Source organism: Dicentrarchus labrax, unplaced genomic scaffold (assembly GCF_905237075.1).
Source record: "Dicentrarchus labrax unplaced genomic scaffold, dlabrax2021, whole genome shotgun sequence".
Lineage (NCBI taxonomy): Eukaryota > Metazoa > Chordata > Actinopteri > Moronidae > Dicentrarchus > Dicentrarchus labrax.
Genome location: NW_026136705.1, coordinates 25128973 through 25148244, shown reverse-complemented (window position 1 = coordinate 25148244; position 19272 = coordinate 25128973). Strand labels below are relative to the sequence as shown.

The 19272-nt window shown below is 38.3% G+C and overlaps 1 protein-coding gene across 3 annotated transcripts in view; it reads right to left on the bottom strand.

The window, feature by feature from the left end:
• The window catches only part of dbn1 (drebrin 1), a 116619-nt gene that overhangs the window by 10622 nt on the left and 86725 nt on the right, over nt 1–19272 (bottom strand). For 2 of the 3 annotated variants that reach the window (XM_051400353.1, XM_051400356.1), the window contains exons 2-10: nt 16769–16824; nt 13597–13709; nt 8838–8927; nt 7401–7544; nt 6349–6426; nt 5644–5795; nt 5304–5361; nt 3306–3362; nt 2476–2590 (exon numbers count right to left, since the gene is read on the bottom strand). In XM_051400353.1, coding sequence (XP_051256313.1) covers nt 2476–2590; nt 3306–3362; nt 5304–5361; nt 5644–5795; nt 6349–6426; nt 7401–7544; nt 8838–8927; nt 13597–13709; nt 16769–16824 — 863 coding nt within the window. The remainder of the gene's footprint in view (nt 1–2475; nt 2591–3305; nt 3363–5303; nt 5362–5643; nt 5796–6348; nt 6427–7400; nt 7545–8837; nt 8928–13596; nt 13710–16768; nt 16825–19272) is intronic. The other variant, XM_051400354.1, reaches the window with a different exon arrangement.

The following is a 19272-nucleotide window of genomic DNA, read 5'->3' as shown; positions in this document are numbered from 1 at the left end:
AGAAGTTCAGCCCCAGAGGAAAAAGTGAGAAGCAGAGAGGATTGTGGGAAAAGCCGAGAGTCCCGTGGAAAGCCATAAAGCAGAAAAAGACAAGTGGAGGAGGAAATGAAAGAAATGGTTACCACAAAATGTCACAAAATGGAGAAATCAAAGATGAAAAAGAGTGGAGGGATGGGTGAACAAATAAATGAAGAAGTGAAGCGAAATGAGGTGGAATGAGGATGATGAACACAAATGTTGGGTCAAATGAGTGCAGAAGAAACCTCGCATGGAAGGAAAAAAGAAAGACAGAAGGAAAGAAGAGAGAAAGAAAGAAAAGCAGTTAGTGTGGCTTTAAACACACTGACTGACAGCATGCAGTTAGGCAGAAATGAAACGAGTTTGTTGTTTTTTCATCCTCAGGTATCTAACTTACATTTTTCCTGTGAATTTATGTTTCTCAATAATAAATCCCAGAAAAGAAAAACATAATTTTGTGTCTCTGAAAATTCTGTTAATATTGGTGATCGGAAGACATGAATCTCCTGCTTCTTTGCTTGCAAATTACACATTATGATGAAATTGTTTTGCAAAATGATAATAATCTCATGTAAATGGCTCAATGATTAATGCACCAACAATACTTAATACTTAATACTTCATATTTAGTTTCCCTAACAGAGACCTGATCATGTTTTTTTACTGTATTCTGTTTAATTGTAGCATATTTTTTAATATTAACTGTAAATCAAGCTGTTGTTGGAATGATGAGCCTTTTCCCCAGAGCCCCCACCACAAGTGGCCTCATTCAAATTAAGGCCACATACACGGTCCAAACACAGCCTTCAGGCAACTTTTTTACATAGAGTCTAGGGAAGAACTACATCTACTTCAAACTGCATGGAAGCAGGAACAAAAACTCCTGTAGTATATACTCTATAAAAACTGATACGTAGCCTGAGAGGCAAAATCCAGGGCAAAGAAAGTCTGTATACTACAGCAGACAGTCAGAGGATTGTTTGATTTTAGTGAGAAAATCATCATAAAAATGTTAAAGTGGAGTAACAAATATATGAAAGGGACATGTTCCACCCTTCCCCAGTGGACATTACATCCTCTCTGTTTGAAGCAGGGTCGTGACAAACACTTACGCTACAGACAAACAGCGTACAACAATGCAAGTATGCAAATTAAAAATCAAAATCACATGAAAAAGCAAAAGCCATCCAACGGTAAGAGAAGAGATTGTCTGGTGGTTTTACAGTGTGGACTCCTTCATCCTGTGATTCCAGTGTGAAAAGATGTGAACTCTTTCCTCTTGGTAATAAATTATTTTTCAAACACCTTTTTAAATACATGATAAATCTCTGAAAATGAAACATTTAAGTTCTGGTTCTACGCAAGCAGCAGCTGAGGAGATGTTGGATGTGATTAATGTCATATTGACACATAATGATTCAGATGACATCTCACACCCACTCCCTTCCTCCACAACTGGAGGCTCCTTCAGGTGCTTCATCTCTCCATCACAGACTTCACACTCAGCCAGGACAGGAAACTGATGTGCTTAATGCCTGCAGACTGACTCAGTCTCTTCTTTCAGCTGGGTATCGCTGGCCACAAGTAGAGAGTACTGTACATTTACTGTACACAAGTACTGTATGTAAGTACAATTTTCAGGAACTTGTACTTCTTATCAATAAATGCCACTTTATACTTTAACTCTACTACAATTCAGAGATATCAGACCAGTGGTTCTCAACATTTTCGGCATATGACCTATGAAAATGAAATTGTTAGTAGTTGTCTGTCCTTCTGCCCCATGTCTGTCAACAGTTCCACCAAAGAGACAGAAACATTTCAGAGCAAAAAAAATAAATATAAACGTGTACCAGAACTTAATTTTTTCTTATTTCTTCCATTAATAGTCTGACGACCCCTCAGATTTGTCTGGTGACCCTTCAGAGAGTTCCGACCCGTAGGCTGGGACCTGGTCTAAATGAACTGTATAAAAAAGCGGTTAGCTCTACCTTGAGCAGCTACCACAGTAAAATGTGCACCATTGTTGGAGGTAGATGTTTTGTTTTTATTGCAACTGCATTTGCACAAATTTACAGTAAAAATGTGCACTGTGCTCTGTCATGTCGCCTTAAAAAACAATAACTGACAGGCACAAATGGGCAAACCTGAAAAATGCATTTTCAAAAATTGCATTTTGTGAGTAAAATAGGATGTAAAAACTCTGTCCTGTTTTAAAAACTTTTTTAAGACTGTGAATGGAAAGATGAACACAGCTTTACTGGTTTGATTTAATATTTTTGCTTAGTTGAGTCCACTGTATGTACACACTGTATATTTTAGTATAAACCTCTTTAGTTCATTTACAGCAAGTCCTCTCTGCTGTCGTGTGGTCTTTTTCTGCTTTCATGGTCAGTGTTTACATGAGAATAAACTGAACCTGAAAGATAATTGTTAGGTGAGTATTGAAGTCTTTACCGGTCCTGTGGACGGAGATGGGCGAGACGTCGACACTGATGGTCATGGCTCTCTCCTTCAGCTTGAAAAACTCTCGTGGATTTCCTGACCGCTGAGCGATGATGGCCTTCGCCTCCTGGAAACAAACACACACAGATAAACTACATATAAGTTTTATCCCAGAGGATAGCTCTGTCAAAATAGATTAAAAATAGAGCAATTTCTATCTTTTATAAGAAAAGTTTATATAAAAAAGTACTAAAAGAAATACCAGCAGTTTGGAATCAGGAAATAACAGCTAATAAATACCAAATAAATCTGCTCCAGATGATGTTTTTTAATAGAAGGGTTGAGACTGCGACAATATCTTATCACTATTTTTTGGAGTAACTTTACTCTTACGTGTGTTTAATATCAGTGGGTTTTATCCTTTAGCTGTCCCGACAAAGTCATCTATCTGCTCAGGCTTAAACTGCTGCGGCTGCAGGTATGTTCCCATGTGTAGGGTAAATATTTGTTTAGAACTGGTTTAATCATGCTTTTGGGCAGCTAATAAAAGATTCTGGGTAATAAGCCAATAAAATACTGTTACTGAACATAATACTGATAATTCCAGTCCCAGAAACTGGCTGATCCAAAATCATAAATTAAGAAGTTTTCTATTGGGTGGTGACAGCATCTGTACTATCCTTTCACTAATTCCTTAAAAACCCATTTTATAAATGTGTTTGGGTGGATTAATGACCTTAATAATAATAACCTAATATTTATTTCCATTAATTTCTCTGACTTGTACTTGTTTTTCACTTTAGCTTTTGTTGATTTAGATAAAGTTTGCCTGTCAGACTCACCTCCACCTCTGAATCCTTCTTGTCCAGGTTGAGGTCCTCGAGGCTCGGCTCTGCTGCCTGCAGAGATAATAGAATACAGATAAAAAAATAAACTTGCTGCAAAGCAGTAATTTAACGATTCGAACCTAAAGCAGGGGAAAAGCAGATCATAAGGATTTTCCAGGAATGTTCTGACTCTCTGAAGGGAGAGATCACACAACATACACACACAATGCCGCCAGCGAGGGGCGATAGAGACTGAGTTTATCACCAGACAACACATTCAGGAGCAAAGATCAACACCACAGAGGAGCTAGTAGCAGTAATAATGTTCACTAAAGGGAAAATGAAAAAAGAAGTAGGCTTTTTTTTGGAGCAGTTCCTACAAATTAATGATTTTCTGAAATTTTTAAATCATTATAGGTACATTCAGAGCTCTGAGGTGATCTAACAGGTGTCATCTTGATGTAGAGAAGGTCAGTTAAAACAATCTGGTGAAGCTGCATTTCGTTTTTAATCTTGTAGTTGGTGGAACAGCCTTTCTGAGCACATTTTATAAGACTATCATTTGTATAATGCCACATACAGTAAATGCAAAACAATACTTGTTTCTTGATCACATGGAAGTATGATTGAAAACCAGTATGATGTGGCCAAGGGTTATTTATTATAACATCACATATTGTCAGTACTTCTCAGCAATATATGACAATAGGAAAACACACGAAGAGTTAAATATGATGTTCAGTTGAGAATTAGCTTCTTTTCCTTTTTATTAATTGAATAATTTTAAAGTTTGCACGATTGGGAGGCTAAAACAAGCATTGTGAAGGTGTCACTTTGGGGTCTGAGTAATTGTGACAGCATTTTTTACTATAATTTTTTACTATTTTACTAGAATTAATGGAGAAAAATAGTTTATCATTAGTTACAGTCCTATAGGAAATTAGTTCCACCTAAACCAACTACAACAAGTACAATCCTGCCTTACATTAATGCACGAGTGATAACAATGATCTAATGATATATAACAGTCAGAGTCTGGATTGAGTGCTTTTACTTTTACTACTTTTTAGTGTGGTATTAGTACTTCTATTCCAGGATCTGAATACTTGCTCCACTGCTCAAAATGTATTTAGTAGTTTTATAGTTTAACTAAGTTTCTGGACCAACAGTTTCATGTTTTACCAATCAGACAAAGTATGTATAATATCAGTTAGACCCTCTGCTCTCTCGTTGCAGTGCCTCTGGAAAAGGATTACGGCTCCTCTGGGTGTTATTATTATTTGGGAAAGCAGCCCAGTCGTTGACAACCTGCTGGTCTCTCCCCCACTTCCATCAGTAACAAACGGTTCCTAAAGTGCCCTGCAAGGCAATATAACTGCTGTGTATGAAGTCACCACCAGGACAGAGTTTAAGATGTTCAGAAGATTAGATGAAATATCACAGCTGTGCTACGACGCAGCAGGCAGCTGATTGCAAGATGTTCTAATAGTTCTGTCAAAAATGTAAAATAAAAAGTAAATTCATGCACAGCATATAATCACTCTCTTTTTAAAAACAAACCCCACTGTCACACAAATTGATTTCACTTTTTGGTCGCAGCGTGACACTGGAACAAAAAATGGAGGCTTGCAAACGACGTCTTCGTGGTTGTTTGGGAAGGGAAGTGATGGTCTGATTGGCCGAGGGAGCAGAAATAGAAACAATCAACTAAAAACACACCTGAACAACACTTATAACACAGAGAAGTGAGACTCCAGGAGTGATGTGTTTCACTTCCTTTGCTATACACACAAGTAAAGAAGTGTATATTTGTGCCATTGAGACAGATGAGCAGGAGAAATCAAACACTTTGTTACTGCAATTAATGATTAATGAGCAGCAGTCATAATAATATTATAATATTGTATATAACTATTCATATCTACCCTTATTGTTTATTTTATGTATTACCATTTTAATTTATACACATTATGTTGCACTCTTTGCTCTTTTGGTTAGATGACAGAAACTTACGATCGTGGTCTGGTTCCGCAACCTCTCTCTGGCCTCTTCCTCCTCCAGCAGTTTCTTCCTATTGTCACACACATAAACACACGCATTAGATGATACTTTACACTGTTTTACTTTTTCCACAGCAAAGTTACACCCGTGTATCATGAACAGAAGCACCACACCTTCAGAAAATGAAAAGATTGTGTGATGTGAACATGTGTCAGACCCAAATCAGGGTTAAACTCATATTGAACTCAAAATGAAGGAGGGACTGTTAAAAGTTCTCTGCAGATGTTATTTCAGAAATTTGGTTTTTCATTTATCAGTATGATGTTGAGTGTTTAGTGTATCTGTTCCTCACCTGTGCTCCTCGATCTGCCTTTCTCTCTCGCGGTACCTCTTCTCTCGGTTCTCCTGCTCTTTCCTCTCCAGCTCCATCCGCTCCTCCTCGTAGCGCTGCCGCTCCTCTGCAGCCTTCTTCTTCTCCTCCTCCTTCCGTATCTCCTCCTCACGCTGGAGTGAAAAAACAAAGAAAAAACATGAGTCAAGTCAGCCTAAATGCCCATGGTGATGCCTTCAGGTGAAGCTGGGAAGAGATAATTGGCATTTTTGTATCTTCTATGAAAGGGGACTTTTTTTTACCTATGCATGGGCAATATCTTTTGGTGCACTACCTGATTAATCTTGTTCTGATACTGAATCTTGCCGTTCAACTTGATATCTACAGTTTCAGAGTCTCTGAAGCTGTGAAGGGCAGATCCAGTGGACACCCTGCAGCTCCATGAAGCACGCTGTCATTTTGCATTTTGTTCGAACGTGCAGAAGGCAACACAGCTGGAGGATGCAGTCGTTTGACTTTGTTCTTCACTTCCACTCGACTCCAAACACAACTTGGATTCACAGTAACTGTTTTTATACAACACTAATTAAGTAATAACTTGTAATAATCAGAATTATCCTTTAACTTCGCTAGTTTATGATGCAGGATTAAACTGTTTATTTCCTTCCTTCATACATCTTATTTTTTGTCCTCTCACTCCCTCCCTCTTTGCTATTCCACACCTACCTTGGCCTGCTCCCAAAACTCCTCTCTATTGATTTTCTTCATCTCCACCTCGGCATTGGTCTTCTCGTACACCGTGCCCTGCATCAGGAGAGGAAGAGGGTAGAGAGAGAGAGAGAGAGAGAGAGAGAGAGAGAGAGAAAGATTGAGTTCCTTTAGTCATTAGAATGCATGGCACAGTGTGTGTGACAATGTGTGTGCATGTCTGTCTTAACGTGTATAAATTACCTTTATGTTCTCTGTCTTATAAACACACTGAAGCCAGTAAACAGATACATGCTGTTCTGTGTACTGTGAATACTCTGATTAAGATAATAGATGCCCGGAGATCCCAAAGTATCGAGAGATACTAAATATGAGAATTTTGATAAAATGTGTGTAAAATGATATTTAAATCTTTGGTTTCAAAAAGCTGGAACAACCTGATACAAAATATATCAGTGGTACTCTTATGCAGTGGAGAATTTTAAAGCTACAGAATGTAAGAAGACTAGAGCTGATCTAAAACTTGATGGAAAACTTACAACTAAAAAGTAAAGAAATATAACAATTAAGCCCTCATTTACTAGTATATTACATTTAAGGTATTGACATTACTCCAGGTTAAAATGATTATGACATTCAAATGTTAAAGTACCATAAAAGCCAGTTATGATAGTAATGACGAAGGCTACGTTCACACTGCAAGAGGCCCAAATCTGATTTATTTTTGCTCATATGTGACTCAGATCTGTTTTATTCATGACAGTGTGAACAGCACAAATCACATGTAATCTGATCTTTTCAATTCAGATACAGGTCTGATATTTTGCAATGCGACCTCTGTGTGAACAGTCATATCAAAATTTGTGTGACTTTTACGTCACTCTAGATTTCGTCATGTGGGTTTCTTTAGCACCGTGACTTGTTCACACTGGAATCTGTGGAATGGGCCACATTTAACAAATAAAGTCAAACAAAGCAAACAGATTTGAGATTTGATCTGAATTTTGACCCCAAATAACTCAAATTATTTTCTGTGTCGACTGTCTCTCTCTCTCTTTCTGTCTTCGTACCACGTCTGCGTGTTCTTCTTCCCGAGTTCTCAGACGGCTCAAAACCGGACTTGCCACCGCCACTGTGCCGTTGGTCAGTCGCTGCCCGATGGCTGACGGGTCGATGTCGTCCAGACTGCTGGCATTGACGATGACCTCCACCCCCTGGAGAGAGAAGTTTTAAACAATTAACAGAGAAGCAGTCGTTGGCAATGAAATTATTTTCCTCGAACAATGCATGAAAAGAAATCACGCAAGTAAAAACATGAGACTCTAAGAGACAACACAGTCTTATTAGATGTTATTCATTTCTGATAGATTTAATATGATCTAATGTCCTGTATAGTACATTGTATAATATTATAATAATATTTATTATATGTTGATCATCGATCACATTACACATTATTCATGTCAATAAAGTACTGTGTGTGTGTACGATCCCAAAAAGGGTCATTGAAAGCAGCGTCAATGTGATGAAGTCGAGGCTGTGTGGGAGAGAAAACTGCCACTTAGAATAATGACACTTCAACACACACACACACACACACACACACACACACACACACACACACACACACACACACACACACACACACACAGAGTTTGGCAGTTATGAACACACACATATATAAATGAAACATCACCTCTGCTTCAATCTCAGCTTTTTTATCTACTCTACAAATCCAAAAATACACTCTGAGCCAGGTCTACAGGTGTGACCGCTGGGTATGCCACACACACACACACACACACACACACACACACACACACACACACACACACACACACACACACACACACACACACATACGCTCAGTGGGTGAGAGGATTGTCATTCAGCTCCGAGCTCTCAGAAATTACTTTAAAATGAGATGGTATTAGTCATGCACTGTAACACACACACACACACACACACACACACACACACACACACACACACACACACACACACACACACAACACATACACAGACACACACACTCTTGTTCCTCCTCTTTGATCCTCCTACAGGTTTAATTTTCTGTAGCTTTTTTTTCCACAAAGAATCGGTAGAAAACATTCTGCATGTGACACAAAACCAAAGCCGATTATGAAACAAACACTTCAGACCTGCTGCATCGGTTCATACGTGTTGTCATACGATGTTTCACATCAAACTTCTTTCTGGAGTCTAAAATGGATTTGGGTTATGATGACATGACAATCATCATAGCGTTGCCTTCATAATATTACACAAGTTGGAAGATTTGAACTTTAAGGAATTACTAAAATAAGATATAGAAATCTGTGGTTTGATTTAACTTTATTCATTATGTTATAAGTATATATAGTTCCTCCTGAAGTAGTGAAGTAGTACTGCAATAACAATAAAGGTAAACAATAAAATAAAACCACATCAATATAACATACATATACCTGCTGTTAGAGTATTTATTTAGGAATATGTACTGGTACCATGGTGGGTCTGACCTGGAAGAAGTCAGCGATGGTCGCAACATGGCTGGCACAGGCACACTTCCTGGCATCTGGCACATCTTCCCCGACCTGAGGAAGAGAGAGAGAGGGTTACAAAACAAATGGGAGAGAGAGAAGGATGGAGGGGGAGGAGGGAAAGAGAACCTTTACCCTTTAAAAAAATAAATAAATCAAAAACAGGTATAACAGAAGCAGTAACATCACAGAAGCTGAAGGAGTTATTTTCTGTTGAGTTTAATCAAGATTCACAAGGACAGTTTTTCCCTTATTTTGGTCTCATTAGGGCCTTTGTTCAGCTGTGACCATGTTTGGTTATTCAAATAGTCGTATCATGTGATTCAGTAATCACAGCTCATTCAGACCAACACAATGCAAACGCACAAAGCAAAGAAAGAAACTCCATCTCATCTGAAATCATGGTAATTTATCTCTTAATAACAACATTTAACCATCGATCTGTGTGTGTCTGATGAGAGCTTAAATGTGTGTGGTCCATTTCTGTTCATTCCCGGTATTTTTTTGTGCACTTTGCCCATTTTTGGCCCATTTCTGGCATAATTTGACCCGGTTTGGCCCGGTTTGCTACGGTCTGGTGCTCTTTTGGCTGTTAGTGTTGCTGTGTTACGTTATGAAGGACTCCTCTGGCTCTGCTCCCAGTCTCATTTAAACACCAAATGTCTCATTCTTTCTCTCACTCAGTCTCCATTCACTGCAATTACCGGGTCTTTCTATTGCTTTTTGTCCTTTTTTCAATCAACTCTGTCTCCTAGAAATTCCGTTTATATAAAACTACTTTGCAACAGCAAACACATTTTTAGTTAACATATCTGACAAGTCGCAGAAGGCTTCATACAGAATGTATCTGCAATATGTTTACAGACCTTTTTTCCATTTGTTTTCCCAACTATAGCTGTTCTTTATTTGGTCGAGTCATGTTTAGGCAACCCAACAGACTTGGTTAAAGTTAGGTAAATATTGTGGTTTTGGGTTAATATTGAAGTAGACCAGCAGTAGGGTAGGGACAAACAGGCCCAACCTACCTGACCTCTACCTATCACTAGTAGCCCCTCTGATTCCAAAGATCCAATGACAGCCCTGTATGTATTTTGTTGTTTTCTCTCTCCTCTAGTCTTAAATATCCAGTGGGTAGCATTTAGGAGGATCTATTGGCAGAAATGGAATATAATATTCACAACTAACTAACTCATTAATGTATAATCACCTGCATATTGCAATTGTTACGTTTTAGTTACCAAAGAATGAGCCGTTTTTATCTACAGATGCCGCGGGTTGCCTTGTAGAAACTCCATGTTTCTACAGTAGCCCAGAAAGGACAAACCAAACACTGGCTCTGTTCACCACTAGATGCCAACAAATCCTACACACTGGTCCTTTAAGTCCCTCTCTGTCACCCATCCTCATTGATTTAATGTCCCTCTTCAGTCTTTCTTCTCTGATCCTTTTTTTCTTGTGTGTCCCCCAAAACCACCTCTTTTATTATTAGTACAATGTTTTCTGTACTATTATTAGTATTTCTATAGTTTCTATGTTGGGTAATGTCTTCTTGTAATGAATTCTCACTTAATGTTTCTACCTCTGTGTTTATGCACTTTGCAATAAAATAAAAGGAGAGGAAAGACTAAAAAGGCCCATGGTGACTTCCTGATTGTACAATCACTGACTTGGGTGGGAAATGTTAAAATCCACCCATCTAGGGAAATAAATCCAGCCTGAATGGGGATTTAAGTTTTACAAGTAGATATTGAAATGGAAAAGACATTAAATATTTTATCAGTAAACAACATCAGCAAATTCAGAAAATCATTTTTTGAGACTACCAGATAGTTCAGTAACAGCTTTTTTTCATTATTTCAATAAGTAATAATAATAATAAACAAATTTACAAATTTGTAGTATATTAACTTAATTTCTAGAATACAGGGTTGCCATGGTACTTTAAAAAACATAACCAGGGACCATAATTCAGGCAGCAATTAAATTTTCTTTAAAATATTATTGCACAAATTAGCTGAAACTATAAACTTAACTTCTAGGAGGCCAGGTGGTTTTATTCCACCTGTATCCTTCTCTTTTCACCTCTTCTCTCCACTCTACCACTCTCTCATTATGTAGATGTATTCGCTCAGAGCGCCGCTGCTGATGTCAAGTTCAGAAAGTAAAAACATTCATCATAAGGCTCTCAGATGCACTCAGACTGTTTAAATGCTCTTAGCACACACTGCTAGAGACTCTCGCTGCGATAAAATGAGCTCCAACGTCACAAATTATTCATTTGTTCCTGTTACATTTCCTTTTTCATCATGTATTAAATGGTGGACAAATTTCTCTGGCTCTGTTACATGTGTGGTGACCCACTTGTTCTCTCTGTTTCGGCCTGTAACTGGAAGGTCACAAGTTCAGTCTCTACAATACTCACTACAGCATCAGGCAACATCTGTCCACATCTTTCCTCTATTTTAAACCGCTAGAGAAAACACTGTAAAGATGGCATCTGTGCTCTCAGAAACACCTGATAATGATTGTCTAACCTGAAATGTTGCTGTTCATTCACCATTTTCTTTGTCTTGGTGTAGACACTGTGTTTATTTGTGTCAAATGGGGTGCTTATCTTCTTTTTGGCATACAAATATGAATCTGATTTGTTAACACAGACTTCAAATTAGTAGGGATAACTCCCATTAAGCACAGCGTGCAGCAATATATTTGTTGTCATTCTCTTAAAGTAATAAGTTAGTTACTGTAGGTCAACCTGCAAACTTTCCTGCGTCTATATTTAAACTTGTAAAAAAATACTATACTTCATCACTCACCGCTGTATAGAAGCCCTTGTGGGTAACATCACAGCTTTAATTATGTATTATTAGATTTGTTTCGCTCATGTCACTTAAAAGTAGACAAACTTTGAGGACCAGTGTGTAGAATTTGGTGGCATCGAGCGGTGAGGTTGCAGATTGCAACCATTTGAATACAGCTCAGACTTCCAACATTGGAGAAGAAAGAAACTAAAGTGGCTGTGAAACTTGCAAAAAATGCAAAAAGGCCATATCTACAGCCAGTGTTTTGTTTGTTTGTTCTGGGCTACTGTAGAAACATGGTGGTTTAACATGCAGCCTCTGTGAAAGAGAACCAGCTCCCTCTGTGATTACACACTAATGAAAGCAAACCTGTGAATATTAACCTCCCATTGCTGCCGATAGATCATCCTAAATGTTACACACTGGACCTTTAAGAAATTAAATCGAGCCATCTAATTACTCTCATCCCAACAGCTTTCATGATGCTGCTGACAACTACATGCAAACGCAACAATGGATCATAGTTTGAAATCTGTGGTTATCTGTGTTACAAAGAGAGGGAGTGGTTGTAGTGGAGACACTTTACTGGTTGCATTGTTTTAATTTTGATCAGAGAGAAGACCACATGACTTATCTGAGAGTTTGTTTTTCATCCGTCGGAGGACAGTGAATCTTTTTTTCCCTTTTGGTACGAGGAACATTTTTTAATAGAGCTCTGAGATAATAAAAGGCAAACTATTGATCTTTTTTGTTAAATGTTCTCATATGAGTTATTTGGTGTATTATGTCCTGCTTCCTGTCAATCACCGGACACTCCCACATAAGAAACCTCCCCGAGGAAATAGATCCTCAAAAACTTCCCTTTACAAAATTAACTGTCGTGCTCGTTTTTTGTTTGGTCTCAGGATTTTCCATCTGTACAACATATAATAACACTCTCTGTCCTAAAACCCTCAATTCAGATCCATTGGTGTACAGACATGCAACAAGATGTAGTATAAGTGTTTAATGTGAAACCTAAAAACGGCATAAAAACAAATAAAACCAAATGACAACAAATAAAAATGCGGTCGGAAATACAATTATGTACGTATTAAATGTGTAAATGGACCTGTACTTGTATAGCGCCTTTCTAGTCTTCCGACCACTCAAAGCACTTTTACACTACGTTCACACACATTCACTCAGTGATGGTAAAGCCCATCTAACAGAAACTAACTCATTCATACACATTCACACACCAATGCACAGCATCGGGAGCAATTCAGGGTTAAGTATCTTGCTCAAGGATACTTCGACATGTGTCACCAGGAGCTGGGGATCGAACCAATAACCTTCTGATTAGGGGAGGACCCGCCCCGCCTCTACACCACAGCCACCCCGCATTACTGAGGTTACAGGTTGTACTGGACTACATAACACTGAGAGCTGTTTGTCCTTCTCATTTAGAAACATGGCAACAACATAGAATTGAATTAAAACCTTTATGACAATGCGAAGAGAAACCCTGAACATAATATGCACAAAAAAAGTATAGCAGAACAGTTGTATTGGATAGCATTAGATTGTACAGGTGTACCTAATAAAGTGGTCACTGAGTGTACGTCTGCAGCTGTAAACTGCTGTGGCTGCGACTTTTCTTGCTGAGGCTGCAGCTCTGTGATTGGATGATGAAGACACAGAACCTAGTTTCTAGGTCCTGAATGTCAGTGATACAGTGTGTCCTTGTTAAACAAACTGTTAAATTAAAAATGTTCTGTGACCCTTAATGATCTGATATTCTCCTTAAATGGCTTTGAGGACATTTCAGTGTGTGCGTGTGTGTAGGTGTGTGTGTGTGTGTGTGTGTGTGTGTGTGTGCGCTGCTCAGGGTGTTTGGTGTTCCCTCCCGTCTCATTTCCCCCCCTGACCCGGCGACTCACCCAGTTGATGAGGATGTATCGTGGCAGAGCGGAGGTGGGCTCCTTCAGGCTGCAGAAGCCGTACATCACCATCCCGCTGTCAAAGGTCAGTGTGATCTCTGCCAGACCGCCCCCTGCACCACAGAACAAGAGTTTAATGTGTCTGTCAGACTGTCCTCTGTCAGGGACAAGCTCTGAACCTCCAGTGATCGAAAATACACAAAATGGTAAAAGATTAACAAATTAATCAACTTATGAAACAAACTAGAAAGCAATCATACACTGTGACTCTGCCAAGACAAGACAATCCTCTAAATGTGTTATTTTAATAATGTTTAGAACTTTCAATCTGCACCTGGATCTGATAAACAGTTATTAAAAATACCTAAATCCTGTCTGGGAACATTGAGGCTTTGTACAAGGGTGAATCAGACTCACAAATATCCCCATTTAAATGTATCATGTTACTGTAGTCACACTACAAAATGAGCTCAACCAGACATAACATTAAAATTCCTCTTACATGTTTATACTGTACATCAGAAATAATACCTCTTTAGAATAACATACAATAATATAACTCTGTGGGGCCATACTTTCATTTTTTTTGTTACAGTAAAAACATAATAATTAAGTAATATTTTGAATGCAGGACTTTTAATTGAGTGTTTTTACTTAAGGAAAAGATCTGAATATTTGTTCCGCCACTGACTGCAGTTTCTGTTTGGCCAGACCTGTTCCAGGCTGCTTGTTTTATGCCTCAGTTTATGATCCTGTTCTCCATATCCCAGTCAGAGATGTCTACATACACATTTGTACACACAAACATAACTGTGGTCTACTGGTTTCTGATCTGAAGAGGCAAAGAGATTCCTCTGAGGTTTACAGCGCAGATGAATAAACTCTGTTTCCTCTCCGTCACTGCTGAAATATTCACGTCTCTCTCAGGAAAAGCTGACGACATGAAGGAAACTAAAACCACTGCTGGCAGAAGTGGCTCTTGTCTCTCATGCATCTCTCCAGCATTAATGATGCAGATACTTCACTGTAGTAGTTCCAGTTTATTCCTCTCATGTGATCGGCTGTTTTTATATTCAGGACTTCTGCGCTGATGATTACATTAGACTCACAGAATAAGCCGTGGTCCTCATCAAAAGCAAATCAAAGTACAAACATGAGACACGTCCAGCTCTTTGATAAAATCTATCATGCTCATGAAGATACGTCCAGCCAGTCGTCACCAGAAAAACAGCCGGTCCATTGTGCGATTGTGTGTCCTGTGTTTTTTTTTTTTTTTACCAAAACAAGGTTCTTTGACAAAAGCTAATGTAGTTTTTGTGCCTAAACCTAATGCGACCATGTCACAATGTTAACCACGTGACGATGACGGTCATATGTCGTCACCTGCGTGTCGTTTTGGGAGTCACTGCAGGTGTTGTCTTCAGAATATTGTTATCTTATCTTGTTTAAAGATATTGTAGGAGCATTTTCACCTTTATGGGACAGTATGACAGTAAGAGGCAGAGACGAAGTGTGGGGGAAAAAGACAAGGGTATGACATGCAAAAAAAATCACCGGCTGGTTTCGATGATGATGCCGTTACGTGGCATGTGCTGCACCACCCAACCTACTCCCTCTCTTTCTGAGTAGATTACTGATTGCTCTGCTATATATTTCTGAAAGCACTAATACATGGATGACTGAGTTTGTGATGAGAGCAGGCCTCCTTCTAACACTACTCATGTTAGCCATGTCAAGCCTGCGCTAATGGAGAGTTACCCTAACGTAGTTTGCAGATTGAGTTGCGAAGTGGGAGAAAGTATTTGGATGTCCCATTCATTTGCTCAAAGAGTCAAGCTTACAATCAAATTTTGTGCAAAGTTTTATAAAAAAAACAGCAAAGGAAAATGCTCATTAATGTGCATTTCCATCCACTACTGTTATGTGATTATTAGTTCATTGTTTGATGGAGTTAAACAGTTGGTGGAGCTAATTCTCCAGATTACGTTAAAGCTCAAATGATGGCAAAACACAGAAAACATGATGGAAATGTGACCTTTCTGTTAGTTTCATGTATTGAATCCTGACCTGAGGTTTTTAGCTCGTCACTGGATGTTTAAATCATGTCTTATATATTTCATTGTGTATTCATGTGTGCTTGTCACATTTAGTTTTACTGATACACCAACTTTTAACCTCAGCCAAGTAAAAAAAAGAAGCACACTTATTGTTTGGTGACTGACAGTTGGAGCTCTTCTATGACCACAGTACAAGCCTGTGGACAGCTGAAGGACAGAAGTCAGAACAGTTTAAATCAGTTCACTTTCAGATTCTGGGTCAGTTTTGTTTTGGATGAATTCAGTTACTATGGCGACATGTTTTGTTTTTAGCTCCAACAACTTAATTTGTGCCTCTGACTGGCTTCTTCTCCATAGCAACAGCAGCTAAGGCTAACGTGTGCTGTAGTTTTTAGAGCCATTCCCCATACCAAACCCATGGAAGAAAAAATAAAAATGATTTCTCTTAAACAAAGCTGAAATAATTCAAAACAATGGTTGTAACATAAACCTATAATATGGATTAATTATACTGGAACTCCTGTATTTGTTATGCTGAGAAACAAACAACATTAAACAAAATACTCCTTTACAGTGAATTGTGAGTTTTTGTCCTCCTTATATACAGTTAAATATATTGTAACATGTTGTTTATAACATGTCATGCGAGTAACAACATTATGTATAAGAATTACATTCATGATAAATAAGATAAATGTTTGTTTTTTTTAAATAGGTGAGAAATTGTATTTCTATATTCCTTAAAGTGGACATAAACCTGATGCAATAATAATATCACAGGCTCTGTATGACAGTGTCGTGTGTCTGCATGTGTGTGTATCAAATGGAGAAGTCTCATTAGACTGTAATGATCATGCAGTGCACCATTAACCGTGGTAATAATGAATCCAGCTCTCTGATGGCTCAGTAACAATCAAGAGACAAAGAAGATGATAATTTTCCCCCCAAAGCAACAGCAGAACCTGCAGAGCTCATCAGAGTTACACCCGCCGGCCTGCAGCAAGCAAATTACAACCATCTCCGTACATGTTAACAGGCAGCCATGTTCATTTAAACATAAAATAGAATAACAGCAAGATGTCACATTTTCTGATGACAGAAAAGCATAAACTTACCTCCTGATGATGCCAGTGTCAAATCATTGCTGTCATCCTCATATGTGTACAAGGCCCTGTTGGAAAGAGGAAGAGGTGGTGTTAATCAGAGAGAAAACACATGTGGTTTGTGTTTCTAGAGGCAGACGAAGAAGATACACTGTAGTCTAAGCAGAGGTCTGGACTCCAGTCCCAAATCTGATGACATTAAACTCAACTGCAAAGTATATTTCACATTAGCATTTGAAACAATTAGTCAAACATCTTTTTAATCAATAAGCTCTGTGAGGTTATAGTGTTGACATCAGTGTGGTAATATGCTCACAGTGGCAATGCTAACATGCTGATGTTTATTAGCACCAACGCAAAGTCATGCTGAGGCTAATGGGAATCATTCGTTTTGAAAGTATTTTGTCATAAACCAAAGTATTGGTCTGACAAAATAATAAATTGATCATAAACCTAAATGAGTTTAGTGCTAATTAGCTAATTTTAACACACTAAACTAGGATGGTGAACAAGGTAAACACCCTACCTGCTAAACATCCGTATGTCAGCATTGTCATTGTGAGCAATTAGGTGAAAGCACTGCTGTGCCAAAGTGGCCCCTCACAGAGATGCTAGAATGACTGGCAGTAGACATCTTGTTCTCACAAATACATTACATATATTTACACCCTTACACACTCCCATAGCATCTCACAGTAAATGCATTCAACCACTACAATACAATAGTGGTAATACATGAACAAGAGGCAGCAAATTGTAAGTGGATCCATCTCAAACAAGCACGAGTGCATTCAGTTCTTCAGAAAAAGAGCTTAGACCCCATTTATTCTGTATCATCACAACACAACCATGCCGCTTTGAACCATGCAACTCTCTTTGCTGCATATTAATCGAATTAACCTCAGATAGCCTAACAAATCAGCTGCTTTTTGTAGGCTACGGTTGAGAGAAATAACAGAGGTTGGCAGAACAAGTGACTCCTGTCGTCACCAGGCACAAGTGTTACAAACCTGTTTAGGGTGACTGATAGAGCGTCTTTATCTGCTCAAGGGTGTGAGTGTGTTTAGCAGATTACTCGGTTTGATTAATGACTGTGGGAACTCTGTCTCTGCCTGGATTAGAGAAACAGGACATTCATTGACATAGTTGTCCACTTAGCCTTAACTAAAGCTAATTCTACCCCTATAACCAAGTTATAAATCCTTAAACAGTTGTTTGAAAGAGTGAGAAGTGGAAAAAAATGTCTTCACTTTCTGGTCTAAAACTTTGGTCTTTCACTTCTATAATTGTGCAGCTCAAACAGACGCTCATACACCGTAACAACTATTCTCTCTCAGTTTGACCTCTGTTGCCCCCTCCTCCACCATTGTCTTTGTCCAGCATAATAGACTACAGACAATTAAACTAGCCAGGATTTTTGAAATACATGAGTCCTAGTCCTAGGGGATCAGATTCAAGTTGAATGAAAGTTATAAAATTGTTGAAAAGATACATGGCCTAATATGTCTTTGAATTAAAAAGATCCTAATGCCCGTTAAAATAATAAATAAATAACTGTAAATGTGATTATTACTTGCAATAAATACAAAGAGGAGCTATTTCCCATTATTGATTAATGAATTATAGTGATAAATGAGGCATCAGTGAAACATTTAAATGCAGTCATAGTGGATGGACACTGTTATAACCATATTATCATCATTACTTTCCCCCCAGAAACAAATTCAAAAGATGCACTGCAGAATTATTTCCTGGGTGTATACATGTATGTATATATGTATAAAAATAATATAATATAAAATAAACCAATATATATAATATATATTGGTTTATTTTATTTATTTTCTATGTATTTTAAATAATTGAATTATCTTTTTCTATGTGTGTAGCATGAAAGAAGTGCAAACTCTCATATACAATCTTGTGTTGTATAACGATAAATACATTTCCTTGATGCCATAACTACCAATACCATACTGGTAAGGCGGTCGTGTGTGCTTTGAAAGTGCAAACGTATTCAAACACAGTGTTGGCTGATCTTGTAGCAAGTGTTGCGTGTATGTAGGCTACAGCCCCCTCACCCACAAAGTGAAAAGAACGACAGGGCCGTTCTGTACGTGTGCAACTTGCTACATGTATGTCACATAATGTAACGAGTTGCAAAGCAGAGCTGTTTCGGCTCAACAAGCGGATGATGTGAACCTTTGCCCACAACCCGCTACACAAGTACTGGACTTGAACTTTTAGCAGTTCGTGACTTTAACATGTTAAGAAATTTAATTAATAGACCCAGAAAAAGTACAGCTGACATGACCTCGGCATTCTCAATAGTAGCTACAGGCCTGCACATACAGAATATGCTCACTGTATTATAAAATAAATCACACACATGCCCACACACATCCTCATGTATTGACATACACCTCTGACCTCTTTGGCTCAGGTTAAATAAAGGTGATAAAGATTACAGCTCAGCCAACATCTCCAGATTAAAACAGTTTGACCTCCTGTTGTGA